The sequence below is a fragment of the Boleophthalmus pectinirostris genome, unplaced genomic scaffold, assembly GCF_026225935.1.
Source record: "Boleophthalmus pectinirostris isolate CB_2022bp ecotype Guang Dong unplaced genomic scaffold, ASM2622593v1 HiC_scaffold_45, whole genome shotgun sequence".
NCBI lineage: Eukaryota > Metazoa > Chordata > Actinopteri > Gobiiformes > Gobiidae > Boleophthalmus > Boleophthalmus pectinirostris.
Window position 1 is genome coordinate 512 of NW_026571376.1, and position 20,583 is coordinate 21,094.

Consider the following 20,583-nt stretch of genomic DNA (forward strand, 5'->3'; position numbering starts at 1 on the left):
AATATGTGTTGCACAACTTGTTGTTAAGCACCTAAGAGGCAACCACTGTATATGACCATAGATGTTTTAAGCATTCATGTAGCACACAGACTAAAGTTTAGATTATTTTTATAATGCACAAGTAATATGTAAATGTCATAAAATACTGTTTAATTAAACTGCGGGAGAAATACTTTAAGGCATTATCTGCTCTGAAGACAGTACACAAACCATCACAATTTGTCGTGGTTAGTGTAAAGTTACTGCACAAATTGTATATTTCTAATGGACTGTGCTCTTTTTTTGTAGGAATTGGACAGCCAGGAGATGGATGGTTTAGGGGACCAGAGCAGAGATGGGCTGAGTAGACTCACGGATATCACAGTGGACAGAAACGTGTCCTCTGTACCAGAGTATTACGCTGGAAAGAACGTTTTGATCACAGGGGCAACTGGTTTTATGGGCAAAGTCCTGGTGGAGAAGCTGCTGAGATCGTGTCCTGAAGTCAAAGCCCTGTACATCCTGGTGAGGCCTAAAGCGGGACAGTCCATGCAGCAGCGCGTCGCTGACATGATGAAATGCAAGGTGAGTGTTGTGCTGGTGCCGAATGTATTCAAACTACATGTGTCAAAACATTAGCATGCAGTGTTTCCAACAGGTTTATACTAAGACTATGATGGCGCAAGTGATCCATATTTGAATCATTTTACTTTATACAATTTTGGAGTATATATATAGATCACTTATTGCCCCCACTGCACTTACATTTATATGATTTTGACAATTGATACTTTGCAGCCGGTGTCATCTCCATTCCCTGGAGGTGTGAAGGTACCTGAAAGCACTGCTACTGTTAGAATTTTTACTTAAGTTAGACTTTAATTTTAGCTTTATTTGAACACACTCTGACCAGAAAGAGCTGGTTTAGTTGGAACTACAACAGGTAAGCTAATTTGAACTATTATTCACACACATACAATTGCAGCCATAAAGTAGATAGCATTAGTCAGCAGTTTTTCAGCTCATCACTCTCAGCTTTTTGATGAAAATCAAACACACAGGACCAAAAACATTCATATAGATCACAGGCTCCTGAAAATATATTGTTTGAAACCGTTTTGTACTTTTTCTTGAGTTTTCAGCGGATCTTCACACCCCCTGCATGATATGCAATGCAAAGTGTCAGTATCAGAACCATAAAGTATAATTTGAATCACTTTTTTTTTTAATGGGGGAACAATTAGACCAAGGGGGGGTACCATAGTCTCCTCTCTTAACGAGAAACACTGAGCATGCTATTTCTTTGATGAATTCTCTCATCTAATAACACATGGTCTTTTCAAAACACATGGTGCATAGTAAAGTTTATAGAGTGATAAAGAGACGTTTTATTAGTAGTTGCTATAGTTACACATTCTTCATGAGTCCAATAGATCAATGCAAAACTCATAAAATATGCTTTCAGGGAGGTAATTTTGTAGAACTGTAGTACTTTAATTGTTTAGATGATTAAGTTGACCAAATGTATAATTTTACTAATGATTTTATTGGAATTTATAGACTATAGCAGAAAGAAGACAACATGGAGTAAGGTGGCTGTAGGCTTGTCAAAATTAAAAATTTTGGAACACAATATTTTGCTGAAAAAATATACAAGAAGACAATATTTAAACTAAATTATACCATTAACTCTATAGCAGGGTTATAACAAAAAGAAAAAAATAGCTACATTAAATAAATAAATAACAAAATGAAATATGCTCAACAGAACAGTAGATTAACAAAAAGTTCCCCCTTAGCACACAGAAAAAGTACCCATGATAAATATTGACCCCCTAAATGATTGTTCCATCTTTCACTATCCACATTTTTGAAGTGACTGGACAGTGTTATCTGCCTTTTCACATGCAGCTTTTTTCTAATACTCTTTATTTACATTGTTGTTTTTGCAGGTTATGCTTGTAATATTGAGAGATTTTCCCACTGACCCTTTTAGTTGATGAAATGATACACAAGACATTTCTTTAGTCAACTACAGACCTATAATTTCTGCCATTGTGATTTTGACAATACGTTACAAGTAAAGTGGACCATCTCTTCATATTTGGTGTGTGTGTGAAAGAGGAAAGGACAGCAGTTTACAGGCTGCAGGGAAAAGGAGGATGTGGATTTAAAAGTGTGGCATCAGCTTTAACTGTCTGTGTGGTGAGCCATGACTCAACAAAATCCTCTGAACTACAGTTTGTTAATGAGGAGCTAAAGACGGGCCATGTCTGCATATTGATGTGCAGGGAAACAGCTGCTGTGAGCCTGTGTGCAGTCGGGGGTGTGCTGGCCTCAAACTGTCAGTGCACACTCTACCTCTGCAAAAACACAATAGTTCTGTTACCCCCATTTTTAATCACATCTATTTTGAATCTTTGCATTGATGTAATTTTTGACTGTACTCTTCTGAAATTCTACAACAAAAACAATCAATTTGGTTTATTTTGTACATCAGAAACCCTTCCTGTTAGGGCTGTGTGAATTAATTTAATGTCAACTGAGATCAAGATTCATTTATAAAAGTCAATGATCCTCTATCTGTAAAATATCTGTAGTATTTTTATGTTAAATGTCTGCATTACAAATTATGAATGATTGATCAATATAAGTAAGGAAATCATGATTTATCTTTTTTTTTTTGGTCATATCACCTAGTCCTATTTCTTGCTGCTGCCTTTTCAGTCTATCTGTGACCAGCACAAAGAATGAATACAGTCTGGCATGTGAGTTGATAAAGCAAAGGATGTACTCCAATTTGACCTTGCACTTGTGTTTTCCCTCTCAGTTTGACGAGGTGGGTATGACTAGCTTTCATTCACACACTTTATATTATAACATGTCAGTTTACTATGGGAAATCTATTTCTTCTTCTTGCCAAGAGCCTTTTGATGTGACCTAGTTTCAAAGCAAGTCTATAATTCACTGCTGAGTAGCATCGGAAATATGCCTTGACCAGTAGTTTTCCATGGACTTGGCATCTCCCTAACAGTGTGTCCATTGGCTGGGCTGTGTCTGATGCTGTGCCAAGTTCACAGTCACTCGCGGTTGTCTGGTTTCACAAGCGATGTCATTAAATTTACATGAACAAGCCTCAAGTACCAATTGGTATTCATGTGGGTCCTCCGCTCAGGATAATTCATGAAGAAGACGAGTGCTTTTGTCTTTAGAACAGCCTCTCCTCCTCCTTCAGACTGGGATAGTGTCTTTCTTACCACCTGTTGCTAGGTAACAACCCCTGATTTGTCCCATGGTGTTTTTTTGTTTTTGTTTTTTTTTCTATAAGGCTTGAAACAGGCCACCTCAAGCTGAAAAAGGACAAACAGATCTGATTGTGCATCTCACCAGCGCACTGACATTTCGCCGCTCGCTGTTTGATTCAGTGGAAATATTTGGATGCCCGCAGCCAGGCTCACAATAGCATGTCAGGCATTCAATACAAGTCAGCCAGTGCGTAGCCAGGGCCTCTCTCCTGGACTGAGGCATGCTGGTCCGCCCACCTAACTGCTGTGGACCCCAGTTACAAGCTTATGCTGTATCCTCAAGCACTAATGGGAGAGGAGAGGAGAGGAATGGCGTGGGAGAATTTGACCCTAGGTTGCAAAAAAAAGTGAATTTCTAGCATTTTTCTTGTGAAAGGCAAAAATTGTGTTGCTTGCAAAATGTATATTGCTAGATTTGGTAAACTTCTCAAGTCACAAGTGAATCTCTTTACTTAGGAGGTCAAGAATCAATTATGTTGAAACTCCAAATGCCAAATTAAAGAAATTATAAGAAAACTAGTCAGTTACAATTTAAAGGTTAACGTTTTAATTTATTCTGCTCTTCAGTAGTTAATTTCACTGCTGAATGATAACTAATGGATACCTTTTCATAACTTCTATGAAAGTCTGCTCTTCAAACTGTCTATGAATGATAAAACATAAAAAATAGCAGCCAAGGTGACAAGGTATTTTCACCATTGAATTGAGCCAATTGACATCAGAATTACTTTGGACCAAATTTAGAACACTGATTGGTACTGATAGCTGCAGTTTTACCATTTAACACTGTGGAATTTATTTCTTTGTGAGTTTTTCACTAGGTGATCTCAAATGCAATAAATATTCAGGAGTTATTGATTTAACCCGGTCTCAGTAGGAAGCTGTGCAATTCCACTGATAAGATTAAGTTTGTCTTAAGTGTCGACTGTAAGTGCAAGCTCATTTCTCTGGATACTGGCACGCCACACCGCCTCCTCAGCGGTGCCTTATAACGTACAACGTAAAACTGAAAAAACTATGTAATTTTTTACTTTGGGTCAATTGGTGCTTCAAAGAGAAAAAACAAAAATTTGTTAACACATTTAAAGAACTTGTTTCCATGTTTAATATTTTATGATAGCCTCAAGGCAAATCACTCAGTATCTGTGGTCTTTTTATATATTGTGTTTCTTTTTATACTTAACTGTACTTCTGTTTTATGTGCAACATTATTAATTAATCTAGTGTCAGGTTGACATAAGGCTTTGACATCCAGACCTGTTTGGTAACTGGCTGCTTTTGTACTTAAGATAGCACAGTTATAGCTACAAGTACAACCCATTTAAATTGACGTGTGCAGTATAAAAACCTTGACATTTTATTAAATCATATAAATATTTCAAATTGCAGTGTAAGCAGATCACAGTATTAAGTATTACTGGCACTCGCTCCTCTTAGTTCTGGCTCCCGACAGAGTAATTTCATTTGTAAAGGTTGATTGATCTTTCATTACATCCAATGGTCAACGGAAATCCCTTCATATCCTTTCGTTTACCTAAGTTAGCCTCTGTGATCCTGGATTTTTGTTTAAGCCCCAGAGAAAACCAAGTATAGCTGATGGTGATATTGTCCTCAGTAAGATGCATTTCAATCCCTTGTGTCTTACCCTTATTAGTCTGCTCACAACCTATTATTTGACTAATTTAGCTCAAGCATGTCAGGAAATGGAGGTCACCCCTGATTGCCTCACTCTTAATTGCTTTTGAGTGACATACTTTGATGGATCTGTTATCAACCCCTGATACACTGTGAAAAGACAAGTATTTATAGGTGCATTCACGCTGTTCATGTTCTACATAATATGATGTCATACTTTTAGACATTTTTAGACATGCATGGGCAAATGTACTTTCTCAATGGACAAGCCAATGTTTTTGAAAGAACTACATCCCCTATCTATTGAGGAATACATATAATTGTTGTTGGAGATTTGTTCCACAGGTTTGTCATATTGTTAAAGGTGCACTGTGTAACTTTTCTGGTAGGGGGTTCTCCACACACACCACTTGTTTCCATGGAGCTATTATTGCTTTGCCTGAAAAGTTTCACAGTATGGCATTAAAGTCATCTACTGTATGTTGCATTTATTCAATTACAGGTGTTTTACTGCTCAAACATACTACAAAAACATGCATTCCTACGGTGAGTGAGCTTGCCTCTCCACAGATCTGATCTGTAACTTGTCCTGGAGGCATTGTGGGCTTGTCTCCATGGAAACAGATAAGTTTATTGGGTCATATTATATTGTCGGATATTCTAGACAAAGCAATAACATTTCTGTGAAGACAAGCAGGTAGCGGACCCTCTACCCGAAAGGTTCACAGTGCACCTTTAATCTTGCCTTCTTTCAACTGAATAATCATGTCTTGATAATGCCATATCCTTTAGGAACCATACTGAAAAAAACTAAAATAAAATTCACTGTGTTATATTTTTGCTGACGGAAAAAACTTAGCCTATGTGAAGCCTTTTGACCATGGATTCTGACCTGTGCTCCATCTTAATTTTAAACTTTTGGTTCTTAAGAATTCGGTAGACCATCACAGCAAAGACCTGCAACTAACTGTCTGTTGTCAAGGCTGTCTTACTGCTAAGACTTATATAGGCCCCTGTTCTAATACTCCTAAAGCCTACAGCAATTTGCACAATCTACTTTATCCCGTTATCATGCAATCACAGTGTTGTCATTGTGCTACTTTCACCTTGAACTAATGCCTCATTTATCTGCGCTAGCTTTCTCCCCATACCACATCAAAAAAGAAAAACTGGTCTGAAAAGTATCTACCAGTTAGTGAGTGAAGAGAGGTGCTTTGGTCTAAATGGCATCTCAGGTTGCTTTGCAGAGAGGAAAGTGCAGTTAGTGTTGGGTTTCTGTGAAAGTCCAAGTTCTCTGCTTTAAGCACCACTCAGCAGCAAAGAGCAGCTGTTAACCACATGTACAAACCAAGACTATATAAAGCTACAATCTGTTACATTTTACTGGACATGTTTCGTGTGTGCAAATTATTATTCTATTACTGATTATCATCATTGTACACACAATACTGTTTATTGCTATTGAGACAATTAGACCTATGTCAGATCAGCTTTTCCCAAGTGTTTCACAAAGCAAATGGCATGTAACTAAGTACACTCATCACTAAGCACAGTCATCACTTATCACAACAGGGTGCCCCCTCCCCGTACACATATCCACCTTGCATTTCTTGTCTGGGTGCTATGAGGTTTTGAGAAGGTGTAATCTGAGCACCCTCCTAGTTTAGGGGAAAGAGTTTACTTTGGTAGTCAATGCAAAAACTATTACTATCCCCTGAACAGTTTTACAACATTTTTGAAATGTGTATTCAATTGTTATGAAAATGTGTATTTTTTATTAACATTGTGGTGTCATTTTATTGTCATTGGCATTTTATTGTCAAAGTCAAGAGAAATTTTAGCACTACTTTTTGGGAGATTTGCTGTACATTTATTACCTCCTTAACTAAACTATGCTTAGAATAAACAATTTCACAGTTTTCATTGGTACATCACAGTAACCATGACACAGTGGGTTTGTGGTGCTGAGGAAATGCATACTGGTGTCCCATTGTTCTTCTGTTTACTGCGTTGGTGAAGGGTGCTGTGGTGAAAGCTGGCACAAGACCTCTGATCGTCTATAGAGGTTCGAACAAAGAGACAACACAGCCTCACAATGTCCTTTCTTTTCTGTGCAACAAAGAAGACTTTAAGTATTCACCCACTTTCTGCTGCCTCAGTGACTGCTCTGACCCCACGGCACTCTTTTTTTGTGCAGTTTGTGTTTCAAGGCGGCTGTGATGCGTTCATTTCATATAAACTATGGCTGCGAACAAGAGTTGAGTTCTGTGCCCTTAAAAACTTACAAAATTCTAATGGTTCAAAGTTAAACCTCATTTGACATCAGACACTCAGTGAATCATGTGAAGAAGAGGCCATGTGTTGTTGTAATAAACAAGCCATGATAAGATATTTTTGCTCATGCAATCATTTCAGGGAATGTTAACTGGGATGATTTCTAGTTCCTCTAAGATCATAACTCATATGCTTGTTTAATTTTTCCATTCAACCAATTTATGATGACCGAGTAGCTTCTTACGTCTTGGTAGGAATGTTACTCACCTCTGAATGTTGTGAGCATTAATAACATGTGACATTTTGCTATTACTGTGTTCTCAGTGAGGCACAGACTCATTGGGACGCATTTAAGGACTGCCTGGTGAATTAATGAATACTTGCTTGAATACTTGACTGTGGTGTGACTTGTTTAATGAGAGCAAGAGTTCACCTAATGCTGCTACATGTAGGAATGCTTTCTACAGCCGCACAGAGCAAATACAAATGGTCACAGGTGCGGTTGTATTGCACAAGCCCTGCTTTGTCTCAGCGCTACTTGAAGGTTGCAGGATAAGACGTTAATCTGACATGAACAAGTCATTCTATGCAGTCACATCTCTTGACCTGTTATCAAAGGGTTTGTCCCTGCCTCGCTTAAACATGTTTGTTTTAGTCAGGTGTATGTTAAATCAAACAATCATCACAGAAAAGGCAAACCACATTGCTCAGGAATAACATTTACCTGAACTTTAAGTGGTCCCATGTGCCATTCCTTATCCTGTTGGCCTTTTAGTTTTTCTGCTGAAATCTATTTGAGAACATGTCTGATAATTGAGAAGGTCATAGTCTCTTCTTACTCTCTCTGACAGCATAATGCATAATCACACTATTCAGACCATTACTATCACACTCACTACACTATTGTATAATTCATCAGGTAATGCCTGGTCAGAGCCTTGAGAGTGTTTTGGGGTACAGTAACACATGTCCAACTAGAAAAACCTGTATTAGTGTTACGTTTGGCATGCATCTTCCTGGCTGGTTTCAGGTTTACTCTGGCTCTGGGGGGTTATAAATAGCAAAAAGTTAAATTACTACAATTTCTTTCTCTCAGAGTTTGAGTATGAAATAGATCTTTGCAAGTTTAGACTTCACTAATATGTTCTTTTATCTCTTTGTGTGTGATGAGCAGCTTTTTGACCGAGTAAGAGAAGATGACCCTGACTTCCACCAGAAGATCATCCCCATCAGCAGTGAGCTGACACAGCCCGGTCTGGCCATTAGCCCCGAGGATGTGGAGAAACTCTCTGCATGCATCAATATTGTCTTCCACTGTGCAGCCACCATCCGCTTTGATGAACCCCTCAAGTGAGACAGCTTATTTATTCTATTTAGTTATTCTGTGACTTAATTTTAACTTTAACTTTTAACAAGAGTTAACCGTTCATTTGTCTGTATATTATGAGTAAAAACTAAGGGGGGAAGGATGTGAGGAAAGTAACTGTTCTGTCATGATATCATTTCTGTAACATTTCCTGTTTTACTAAAGTAGCAACACATCCTTCTTGGTGAGGAGCTGCACCCTCAGTATGGAATGAGAGTTATGAACTCCTGATTACAACATAGTCTGTCAGTTCTGCAGGTTAATAGTGTGACTGTTCATTGGATCTGGTTTTGGTGCTGTTTCTTAAGTGATTTCTACTAATCTCATTGTCTGTCCACAGAGCTTGTATAGAAAACATCTTGTATTGCTGAGTTAGTGGCCAATAACAGGTTGTGGTGCTCTTTGGCAGTTGCACAGGGCTGCCAAAAGAGATAGTAATGTGTCTTGTCAGGGTGCCCTTTACGGTGCATTTATAGAAGCTGAAGAGGATTTGTGGTATGAACCAAATCTTCACAGGAAGTTCAGCTGCTGACAGGTTTTTGTCACTACTCTTGTGGTGCTAAGAGAGCAGGTTAGGTTCAGTGGTGGTGTCACACTCAAGGACCTATAATAGGATTTATAGGATTTATTTATCAAAGAAATGGTCCTGCAATGACAGCAAGTCTTGGTCTGGCAGCCTAAATACCTCTCACATTACACAGTAATTAATCACATACACAAAAATATATTGCAGATATTTTTAAACCAGTACCAAGTGTAGAGATGTCATCACAATTTTACAGTCTATCACACAACAAAAAATCTTGAATAGTGACCTTTCCTTGTACGATCAGCTGTATCCAACTTTCCTAATGATAAAGAATTGTGACATACAGTAAACATCCAGATATAAAAAAAATCACTTTATATTTACATTTTGTATTGATTGATTTCAAAATACTTCTCAGAATTATTATTTTTTTAGTTAAAATTACAATGTGACCTGTATGATCACAGTTATAAACTGCTTAATTAGTCATTTGTAAAGTTGCTGGTTTACATGGTTGTGCTATTGACAGTGTGTGCTCAGTATGTGAGTGGCCAACTATGTGATTGTGTACTGTTGTGCCATCTCACATGTTTGAGTTATGGTGAAGGAAGGTTCATTCATTCTAGACTCTTTCCTCCCTCTTACCCGTCAGCCCTCTGCCCTGAAGTCATTATCAAGCCACTTTGACTATGGCTGATTTAAGTCTGCAGCACTTAAGCGTGCACATAGACTTCTGTGACTGTTGTGTGTTTTGCCTGTGATGCACAAACCTCCCACACAGTGCAAGAGAAGCACCGCTTTTACAGCTTCTGGTTAAAGTGGCCTTTTTCCTCTCTTGCCGTGGGCAAGACGTGCTGTGGATCTGCCAAGCTGACATAGATCCACTGCAGGATGTACAAGCTTAGTCAGTGATTGACAGGAATTAGTTTTCTGTGGGCAGCAGGAGAGGTACCAAGCACCGAATGGCCTTGTAAAAATGTAACATCACTTAGTGGAAATGGTTTCTTTTGATCATTGCAATGATTTTGTATCTTTAAGAAATAAATTACAAAGTCTTTTAATGCTGTTCTAAATGTAATATGTCATGTATTTTAAACACATTTTTATTAACTCTTTCTTTGGAGTTGCAGACTGTTAAGTAAATTCTTCTAATTCCTGTAAATCTAAGTCAGCACATCTGAACATGATTGCTTAAGTGGAGTTACTGGAAATCTGCTGCCTGTAACAAACCACGCACAAGTGTGAAACAGCTGTCCCTGTTTGACTTTCAGACATGCCCTGCAGCTGAATGTGATCGCCACACAGCAGCTCCTCAGCCTGGCCCAACAAATGCACCACCTCGAGGCCTTCATTCACATCTCCACTGCCTATGCAAACTGCAACCGCAAGCACATTGATGAAGTCATCTATCCTCCGCCAGTCGAGCCCAAGAAACTTATTGAATCTCTTGAGTAAGCTTGAAAAATTACATTTCTATTTCAAAATGCAAGTCATGAACCATCTACATTCAGCCAGCTCTAAATTAAACATGGATCAATGGAGAACTAATCTCAAATAAAGTATAGTTTAACAGCGGTATCTTGTACATTGCAGATGGATGGACGAAGGCATAGTACGAGACATCACCCCTCGACTTATTGGAGACCGTCCCAACACGTACACTTACACCAAAGCCTTGGCCGAATACGTGGTCCAACAAGAGCAGGAGAAACTCAGCATCGGCATCATCAGACCCTCCATCGTGGGAGCCAGTTGGCAGGAGCCTTTCCCTGTGAGTACACCCTGATAATGCTGCTGCCGGCTCATTGGATGTCATGAATCAGAGACTTGTCGAAGATTTGGTCGATAGCTGTTGGTCATGGCACAAATAAGAATGGCATAATAGTGATTAATTGAAAGCTTTCTTGTAGCTGGCCCAGGATTAATTTAAAATGGTTATTTAAGAAGGAGCTTCGCCACAAAGGTTATGAGGATATGATGTGTGCACAAATAAGTATAACGTATGGAGAAAATGGGGTGTTTCTATAATTATTCTGATGAATTTGTTTGTAAATTGTTCTGCATCAACTTATCTTCTCTTAAGAAATGTCACAATGCTCATAAAATAAACATTTGTGGACCAAGGGTATAATTTAAATTGCTAAAAATATTCATTGACACTTTTGAACTAAAAGCAATTATATTTAACTATAACAAGGTGAAGAAAACAGGTGATTAAATTATGCTGACTAAATAACACCAGAAATACCGCAATAGTACTTGTTTATTTAATTTTTCAACGATGTAGGCCATGTGTTTGTGGGCTGTAGCTCTGTGTGTTTATTTCTTAGTTGTAACCTTGGCCTGGCAGCAACTTATCAAAATGCCTCACTCATGATCTATCATACAATTGCTGTGGAAACCTTCACAAACGAGCTCTGTGCTTGGGAGGGTTTTCCTGTTCCCTTTATTTTCTCATACTATTGCTTCTATATATTTCTCATATACTATGCCACCTTTACAACTTTATATTCAGTGCACTTTGAAGATCCCATTATGCGGTCAGTATCTTTGACCACATAATGGGACTCTCCTCTGCACTGCTGATCCAGTCTACAATCTGTAGTTTCATCCATTATAAATGAAGCCTAATTGAAGTAGACAGCTGCCTGCACTGTTCCCCTCCACAGGAAATAACATAATTGTGAACAGCTAACATGTCCACATAAGCTTACATTAGGACATACAGTACATCATCTCATGTAGTAATAATAATAGTCCAATAGTAAGCAATTGTAAAAGGGTGCCAGGAGAACACAACATAACATTTGATCTTGTTATTTCAGGGCTGGATCGACAACTTCAATGGGCCAAGTGGAGTCTTTATTGCTGTAAGTTAAACCCACTGCATCTTGATAAATTACTATGCTAGTTGAATGTCTAATGTTAAGTTTTGCATCAGGCTGGAAAAGGGATCTTGCGAACCATGAGGGCCAACAATGAGGCTGTAGCAGATCTGATTCCTGTAGATGTCGTCATCAACCTGACTCTGGCGGCAGGCTGGTACACTGCTGTACACAGGTTTGGGTTTCAAACTAAGTAAAAGTCTATTCCAATTATTAATTTGATATGTCATAATATTGAACTTTGTAACATAGAACAGTAATAATGCCAAAGATTTGTCATATTATGTGTGCATCCTACAGAGTTTTAAAGCATTAATTCATCGCGACAGCAAATCAATATAATGAAAGATAATATAATGTCATAGATACTGGGAATTTTATACATGTGTCAATACTATTAATAATCGTAACTCCATAGTTTTGACATTTGTGAGCAAGAGACTGTCTCTCTTCCCCACACAGGCCTAAAACCGCACTGGTGTACAATTGCACAACTGGTGGCATCAACCCTTTCCACTGGGGAGAGATTGGTAGGTACATAGTTTGTGGTCTTGTTCTGTGGTAACAGAGACCTGTAACTACAGTCTGTTATTTAAAGATTGCTTATGTAGTGTCCCACGATATTGTTCTAATCTAATCTTTCATTGTCAAAAATCAATGCTTAGTGGCAGTGTGGTTGCTATGAAGATCCAGTAGTGTCTACTGTGTAGACTACTGTGAGGGTGTTTTCAGATGGCTTCTGCCACCTAGTGGAGAATGGCATTACACTGAAAAGATTTTTTTAAGCTAATAATAATAATCAAATGTTTCTTTGACTTTTTGTCAGTTTTTGTCATCTTTTTTATCCAAGTCATATGGTATTAATACACTCATTAATATCAGATTTAGTCCAAAAAGATACTAGAGTGTGTACTTATCACTTTGCCCTGTTTAAATGTGGGTGCTGTGGTATATAAAGGCTACGTCTGTCTTGTCTTGACAAAGATAATGATCCTTGTGACTCTACAGCAGACATATTACTAAAACACAGTCAGGGTCACTTCCCTGCAGATCTGCAGTTCTGTCTCTTGGTCATGTGAATTAGCGTCTGGCAGCAGGAGGCCCTTCACCCGTTTTTTTCTCAGATTAGCAAATACGCTCCTTCACCGAGGAAATTGAAACCAGATGGCCCATAGTGGGATTAGGTCTCATCAGTGTAATTCACTGTTATGAAAGTGCAACTGTGTCCTCTAATCCCACTGGTCTAAATGAAAGCTGTCGAACAGCTAATCAGTGGATACAGGGTAAATGCAATAAGCAGCATCATGTACTGTATGTATTGCAAACATATATGCATACACACATTTATTGGTGTCATTTCTTATGGGTGTTTTAGCACTTAGCACATGCACCTAGAGTCTGACTGGCACATTATGTGGCCATGCCATGCCCAAGCTGGCTAGCATCTCAGATTGGCTCAATGGCTCCTGAAACCACAATGTGGTTGTCATGGAAACAGGTGGAGCAGGCCTATTTTGTGCTGAATGTGATGTAATATCTGTAGTCACATGAGGAAGGCCTCTGTGTATGGCTACTACTGGATATTGGGAGGAGGAAGATCCACCCTAGAAGGAAATGATTGTGCTGATGGGTTTTATCTCATGCGTAAGGTCCCTTTTGTGCCATGTCATTAGACATAGAGATAAACTGAGATTTACCGTGACAACCTAAAAATATACGAAACGTTTCAATGTCTTTATATAGAGCATCATGTGATGTCATCCTTTAAGAGGAACCCTCTGGAGCAAGCTTTCCGCAGACCTAATGCCAACATTACCTCAAACTATCTGATGAACCAGTACTGGATTTTGGTCAGCCACAAGCTACCTGCCTTTATATATGACTTATTCTTACGTCTCTCAGGCCAGAAACCACAGTAAGATTTTTTTATATTAAAGGTGTATTTAACATTTGTGGCTTATTTTGAGTATATTCACTTGAACCCCATTGTGTGTTCTCAGGATGATGAGAATTTTCAATCGTCTTCACAAAGCCATTGGTTTGCTGGAGTATTTCAGCAGTCAGGACTGGGATTGGAACTCAGAGAACATGAACATGCTGATGAGTCAGCTCACGCCAGAGGACAGGAAGGTAACCACACTTACGTACAGGTTACACACTGTGGCTATAGAGCACATTGTGCTTATTAAATCTGCCATGCAGCATCAATGTGTATCTCAATTACTCTCAATGAGTTATGCTCCCTCTTGTGGCTGAACGTGAAAGGTCACCCACAGTTTTATGAGTAAAGGAAGCTACCGAGATTTACCCTATGGTTTTTTTCAGGCATTTAACTTTGATGTACGTCAACTGAATTGGCCTGAGTACATTGAAAATTACTGCATTGGTACGAAGAAATATGTTCTGAATGAGGACATGTCAGACATTCCTGCTGCTAGACAGCACCTGAGGAAGTAAGTGCTTAACTATAACCATTCACAAGGATCTCAGTATTACAGTACATAATATACATAAAATACATAATGTCCCTCTTTCTTATGACCGCATTCCAGACTGAGGAACATTCGATACACCTTCAACACAGTGCTGGTGGTTTTCATCTGGAGAGTGTTCATTGCACGATCACAAATGGCCAGAAACATCTGGTACTTTGTGGTTAGTCTCTGTTTCAAGTTCCTGTCATACTTCCGCGCATCCAGCACTCTGACTAAGTAAGTCTTCCTCGCTGCTGCAGTCCAGCAGCTCTCACCTTCAGAAAAACTTTCCTCCTCACTGTGAACAGACATGTATGGAGGCAAAGAGGACTACAGCCATGAAGTCTTTCTCATGGACTTTCAGTACATACAGAAAACTGTAACCAAGCCCATCCACAGAAACATTATCAGTTTGATACCTACTGTTTTCCTCCAAAAGTGGCCAATTATATATGCAACCAGAAGCCTTTTGTTTGTTAGACTTTCTTCCCATATAATTGTTTCCATTCTTCTGAATTTAGATAGGTTGCCTTGCCTTGTGATGAATTTTTTCATACTTGAACGTGGCAGAGCTCCAGTCAGAGGAGGGAATTTAATCATTTTTGTCTTTTTTTATTTTACTTTGAAAGTATGAGATTTAATACTCTTGCTTTGTCTACTGCCTTTTAATACTGCATACTCATAAACATCTGTCTCAAGACCAATCTAGATTATTGGGACAACACTAGTTTTAAAACAACTAAATGTTTGTTAAGTTATCTATTTTCGGAATATTTTCACTGTCTTTAAACACCTTTCTGTGAATACTCATCAACTTTTTGCCTGTTTGTACAGTGGTTTGTATTGGAACCGAGTTTACAACTTTTACATCTTTATACTTGGGTTGTATATCAATGTGGCAGAACTTATGTATTATAAATGAATATGACTACCACGGTACATTAATTATCACAGTGTCACTCTCAACAGTACACAGTCATCTCATTTTAATGGCATGTTTATTTTTGAAGAATTGCATAAACAACATTAATTTGAATAGTTAGCCCTGCATGAACATTTGGTGATGTTAAATACTGAATTTGAATCAAATGGCCCTTGACTAAAATAGAAAGTCTGCATATTGATGTCTGAAGCGTGCTGTCAGTATTTGTGCTTTTATGAGTCCAGTGGTGCTCTATGAGATACCAGGACAAAACAGTGTGTATTTTAGAGGAGCACAGGACAGTGAGTGGCAGGTAGTGTATATGATCTGACCACATTTGTTTATTTTCAGTGACACATGCCATGTACTTTTATAAAGGCGATGCAACAACACATACATGAAATAGAGATCCAATGTAGATGTTATTACATCTGTTGATCTAAGTCACAAAAGTTATGTAAATAAGTAGTTAAATTATTCCTGTTGACAACTAAATTATTTTGAGTTGTTACTCATGGTCCAACACAGAATCACTCAGTCAAGACCAGTATACAGTGTTATTTGTGTTTTGTGACTGTTGCAGGTGAATACAGGTGAATGAGCAGAGCCTTCATTGGAGACAGAGGTTCTAAATGTTTCTGCAAACCTGTCTGTGATTAACCACAGAGTTTTTGTTTGCCATCGGTTTGGTCGTACATGTCCTTGGAGAGGTACAGGGCTAATATGACAATTTTGTCACTAATTTAAATGTTGCTTATTTTGTGTCCCATTCACAAATTATTTTTTCTCTGTTATAAACCAAATTGCACTTAGCTCACTCCAGGGCTAATACTACGACGTGCTATAATCTACATTAAGTTCAGCTTTTATTTTGTAATGTTATTTAGAAAAGGTCTTGCCTTTATTTCCTGCTCTGAAATTTGAGTAAATTCTGCTTGGTACATCAAAAATAAATGAAAATAAAATAAAATGTCTTGTGTTTCAATAAAAAGGTGAAAAGCATTTCGATTACTTACACATAACATTTTGAGTGGACAGCTACTTTTATACACAATTAGACTTTCACAAAAAAGGTTCAGCAACAAATTGATGAGGCTTTTAAAAGTGGATTTAATGATAAATAACTTGACCTTAGAACAATCTTGGTTGTGCTTTTGCAGGAGAAACACCAAAGTAATCATATAAAATAACGAAGATAGTAATCACTTTTATTCTTCAAGAACCTGGTCAGCCAACAGTGGTGTTTGATGATGGTTCACATTGTTCATCTCATTTTGCACCTGCATAACCAGAAAAAGATCAGATGTCACTTTTTTTTTTTTTTTTCTTATTCTGTTTTTTTGTTAGCAAATACCTCTCTTTCCCTACAGACTCCCAGTCTGAAGCGACAGCAAATAATGTCAAAAAAGAAACCAACTAGCCCATGGAGCATGCCTGTGTGGATACAGGCAAGACAAATGAGTCTGACATTTCCCCGTAATAAGAAGAGGCTCTATTTTTAGTCTTGTGTTGAACTTGCCTGTTGTGGAGAAAATGCCTCCAATAATACCACAGAGTCGCACCAGGAACTGCCACAGGGGCATGTGCTGCTCTCTGACTGTCACCATCAAAGAGCTTGTATCATACTTAACAAAGATGCCGGATACACCATGGCTTCCTGCTGCATGGTTTATCACCCGCTCCTGTAAAAACATATGCTAAAAATGCCTGAGAGAATTTACAGAAAACTGGTGTTGTATAGTATATTATAAACACTCACTCTTTCAGTTACTGAAAACTGGTGTGTGTCTGCCGATATCTTATAAGTGTGGAGTTTGGTAGGAACAACAGTGATAAAGTATTGGAACATCTGGCTATCTTTAAATAGAAATGTACACACATTAAAAACTATATTTTTCTTGTAGCTTAATTTAGCAAAGGAGGCTTACTGCTGGAGGTGATTTTCTCAGTGCCATCTAGAGCATTGATCACACCTGGTATCATCTCACCAAAGGATAAATGGTCGATTCGATGGGAGAAGTTGTACACTTGAAACCGAAAGATGATGTGAGTACTGTATTCAGGTACAAGCATAATACAAGCTACAACTTAATTAGCATATACGTATGTATGTGTACTGAAAATCACTAGCATGACAATGGCATTAAAATTAAAAAATACATTACAGTTGCTTACTCTCATGGCTCACAAAAGCAGCTATGTGTGCATGTCCTTGTGGATGGTGAATGGGCCTGTAGAAGAGATATGCATTTAAAATATGTTCATGCAATTACAGAGCAATACATTATATACTGTAAGTCAATGAGCTCCTTACTTTCCTACAGTGATATGAAAGTTCCCAGCTACTTTGTTCACATAAACATATCCATGTATTCTGCATGCATTAGGAGGTTCTGTGGCAGCATCCTCCCTAAAGAAATTCCATACATTATTTATTGTCAAAAATGCATTTCAATAGCAGGACTAGTGTGACTGACCTGGGAGGGAGGGCAGTGGGGGCTCCTTTCATCAGAGTTTTGTAAAGCACTTCTTGTAGAGCGTGTTCCTCTCTCAGACGGCTCTGAATATGAAGCAAAGCCCTGGAAGCAAAAACAACCACAACGACAAGTGTGATGTCACAGAGATAAAGGGGCAGTCAGTTGAGTGTGTGGACTCATATAAATATCTTGGAACACTCATTGATTCAAAATTGAGTTTTGACGATAATTGTTCTGGTGTGTGTAAAAGAGGCCACCAGCGCTTTCACAGTCTAAGAAAGATGTCCTTTTACCGTGTAGACAGAACCATGATGACACTGTTTTATAAAACATTTATGGAATCAGTTTTAACGTTTTCATTGGTCTCGTGGTTTGGGAGCATTTCTGCTAAAAACAAGAACTCCCTGAATCAGATGGTTAAATGGGCGAGTAAGGTTATTGGCCATCCTCAGAGCAGCCTGGATTCTCTGTACTTGAGACACTTACAGAGGATGTCCCAGAGTATTTTGGGAGAAGTGCAACATCCACTAAACTCAGAGTTTCAGCTGCTTCCCTCTGGTCAGAGGTTTTTAGTCCCAAGATCTAGAATGAATCGTTTTAAAAGGAGCTTTGTTCCAACTGCTATCGTACTTATGATTAAATTGTAATCTATTTATCTAAGATTGTGTGTTTTTAACATATTTAAGATTTATTTATTATGATTTTAGACAAGCGTGTTGGATGATTTTAATTGGTTGTTTATGGAACAAACCATTCTGCACTGGAGCACTGTAACACTTTATTGTAACACTTTATTGTGTTTTTATGTGTGTTTTGTGGATGAATGAAATGTGAAATGTGGAACCTGTCTCTTAAATCTGCAAAGCAATTTTACCTACGGGTACGAATAATGCAACCTAACCTAACAACCTGCTCTGAACAATACTTAATGGAATCTGGACAAACCAGATTCAGCTAATAAAGTCTCAAATGTAACTCTTACTTCTTACCTTTGCCACAGTCTTTGTTGAGGGCTCAGGTCAAAAACAACCTAAAATGGCATAAAGAACAGAATTTGAAGACTGAAATTATGTAGCAATATTTAGGGACTTGCAAAACTTACAGGCTCATACTGCAGTTCATTGGAAGTAATCATTGTTTCAGCTAGGTCTAAAATGTCAGCACCCACCTCTGTATTGATAAAAACATAAATGTAAAAATTATGTAAAACCTCCAGTTGATATATTTTATTTCCTTTAATATGTGGATACTCACGCTGACATCTCATGGCAACAGTAATGTCAATGTTTATCCGTAATTTACTGGAAACAAAAGTCAAAATTTTTAATCTTGGTGTGACAACAAAAACATTAATTGTAATTCTGAACAAACCTGGAAAAGTCCTTGTCAACTTCATAGTCATATTTCATCCATGTGTCTCGGTAAACAAAAAACTCTAAAATAGCTAAAACCGCCATGACAGTAAAAGCAAAAAGTGATACTGCAGAAAATAAAAAGCAATGATTACATTTGTCTTACTGCTGTAAACAGAAGTTAAGGTATGGAAGTAACAAGGATGACTGACCAGTTCCTCCTGATGCTGTAGTCTCCACGTAACTCTCAGAGACTTTGGGGAAGGCGTCCAACTCCTTCACCAGGCTCAGGGCCTTCTTCCGGGACAGGCGCCTCATCTTAACATCACTAAGAGCAGAAAATAATGTAGTGAAAGGAGAAACTGTATAATAGTATCATTGGAAAATTACACGTTGGTTGTAGCGCAAAGATCAATGGGCTCTCTGAAGAATGTAATTGTAATCGAAGAGAGAACTTTTATTTCTCTCACAATGGGGAGGCTGTAGTGTTACAACATCAAAGTGCAGGGAGAGCAGCAGTAAAAAATAATTGATTAAAATACCAAAATACCACACAAAATTAAACCCTAAATAGAGTTTAAAAATTGTCTAAGAAAAAGAAATTAACTATAAATGATACGAAAAAGCTATTATTTACAATAAGTGACTATGGGTAATTACAGCACTGTAAACCAGGTGCTATCAGTCTCTAAGTAAACTGTCAAAATATTTGTATTATATTATCACTGAAAGACAGGAAAGAAATAAAATATGATCTACAGTAGCCCCTGTGTCTTGACTTTGGTTTATGAAAATACTGTATGTAATAACGTGCAATAATTATTATATTTACCACACAAAGAGCGAAAATACCAGTGCTCTAACTCAAGATACTACCATCACATCACGTCCACGGGTTAGAAACACTGTAACACAACCATTTTCCTAGATAAGCTTTAAAACGTGCCATTATATCCTTACCTTCTGTCACTTGTCGAGTTTAAGCCCAGAGGAATCTACTCTGGAAACCATCAACATGTCAAGTGTGTATGGTGAGAGATACTGGAAGTGATCACCGCAGGTTCATTCAGTGCGATCCATCGTGCTATCACCGCTAACACTACCAACCCATGGTTTATGCACCAGCCAGATCCATGGAGCTGGGGGGAGGACTTCCTTGTTTTGACAGAAGGACGTGCGCGTTCTTGAGACCGAGAACGCGCAATAATTGACTCTATGATGTCTTCGGCAGATGGCGCTATAACATTGACGATGATTCATCTGAGAGCCAGGCTCATTATTGTTGTTTTAATGAGTTAAGATTTTAGAGAAACTAAACTTAACAACTTAAACGATGTGAATCCTTTGGTCTTACACTTAAGTAATATTTCTTTTATGAAACAGTA

At 38.2% G+C, this 20,583-nt stretch overlaps 2 protein-coding genes across 2 annotated transcripts; one reads left to right on the top strand and one right to left on the bottom strand.

Moving 5' to 3' along the window:
- Positions 1 to 288: 288 nt before the first annotated feature.
- On the top strand, positions 289 to 16,360 carry si:dkey-97m3.1 (fatty acyl-CoA reductase 1; the record flags this gene model as incomplete). Its single annotated transcript, XM_055162258.1, has 11 exons — positions 289 to 564; positions 8,368 to 8,543; positions 10,360 to 10,539; positions 10,682 to 10,859; positions 11,914 to 11,958; positions 12,030 to 12,148; positions 12,436 to 12,503; positions 13,717 to 13,888; positions 13,974 to 14,103; positions 14,299 to 14,426; positions 14,526 to 16,360. Coding segments are annotated over 11 exons (1,635 nt in total), but the record flags the coding sequence as incomplete, so codon positions are not given.
- A 99-nt stretch (positions 16,361 to 16,459) lies between these two features.
- Positions 16,460 to 20,351, bottom strand: LOC110161729 (endoplasmic reticulum-Golgi intermediate compartment protein 2-like). The gene is made up of 14 exons (XM_055162257.1): positions 20,159 to 20,351; positions 19,411 to 19,526; positions 19,218 to 19,326; positions 19,101 to 19,147; positions 18,949 to 19,016; positions 18,836 to 18,876; positions 17,847 to 17,948; positions 17,684 to 17,779; positions 17,545 to 17,600; positions 17,298 to 17,396; positions 17,129 to 17,226; positions 16,889 to 17,051; positions 16,724 to 16,803; positions 16,460 to 16,649 (listed from the first exon to the last, which is right to left on the bottom strand). The coding sequence occupies exons 2-14, from the start codon at positions 19,514 to 19,516 to the stop codon at positions 16,578 to 16,580; spliced, it is 1,137 nt and encodes a 378-aa protein (XP_055018232.1). The 5' UTR covers positions 19,517 to 19,526; positions 20,159 to 20,351; the 3' UTR covers positions 16,460 to 16,577.
- Between the last annotated feature and the right edge of the window lie 232 nt (positions 20,352 to 20,583).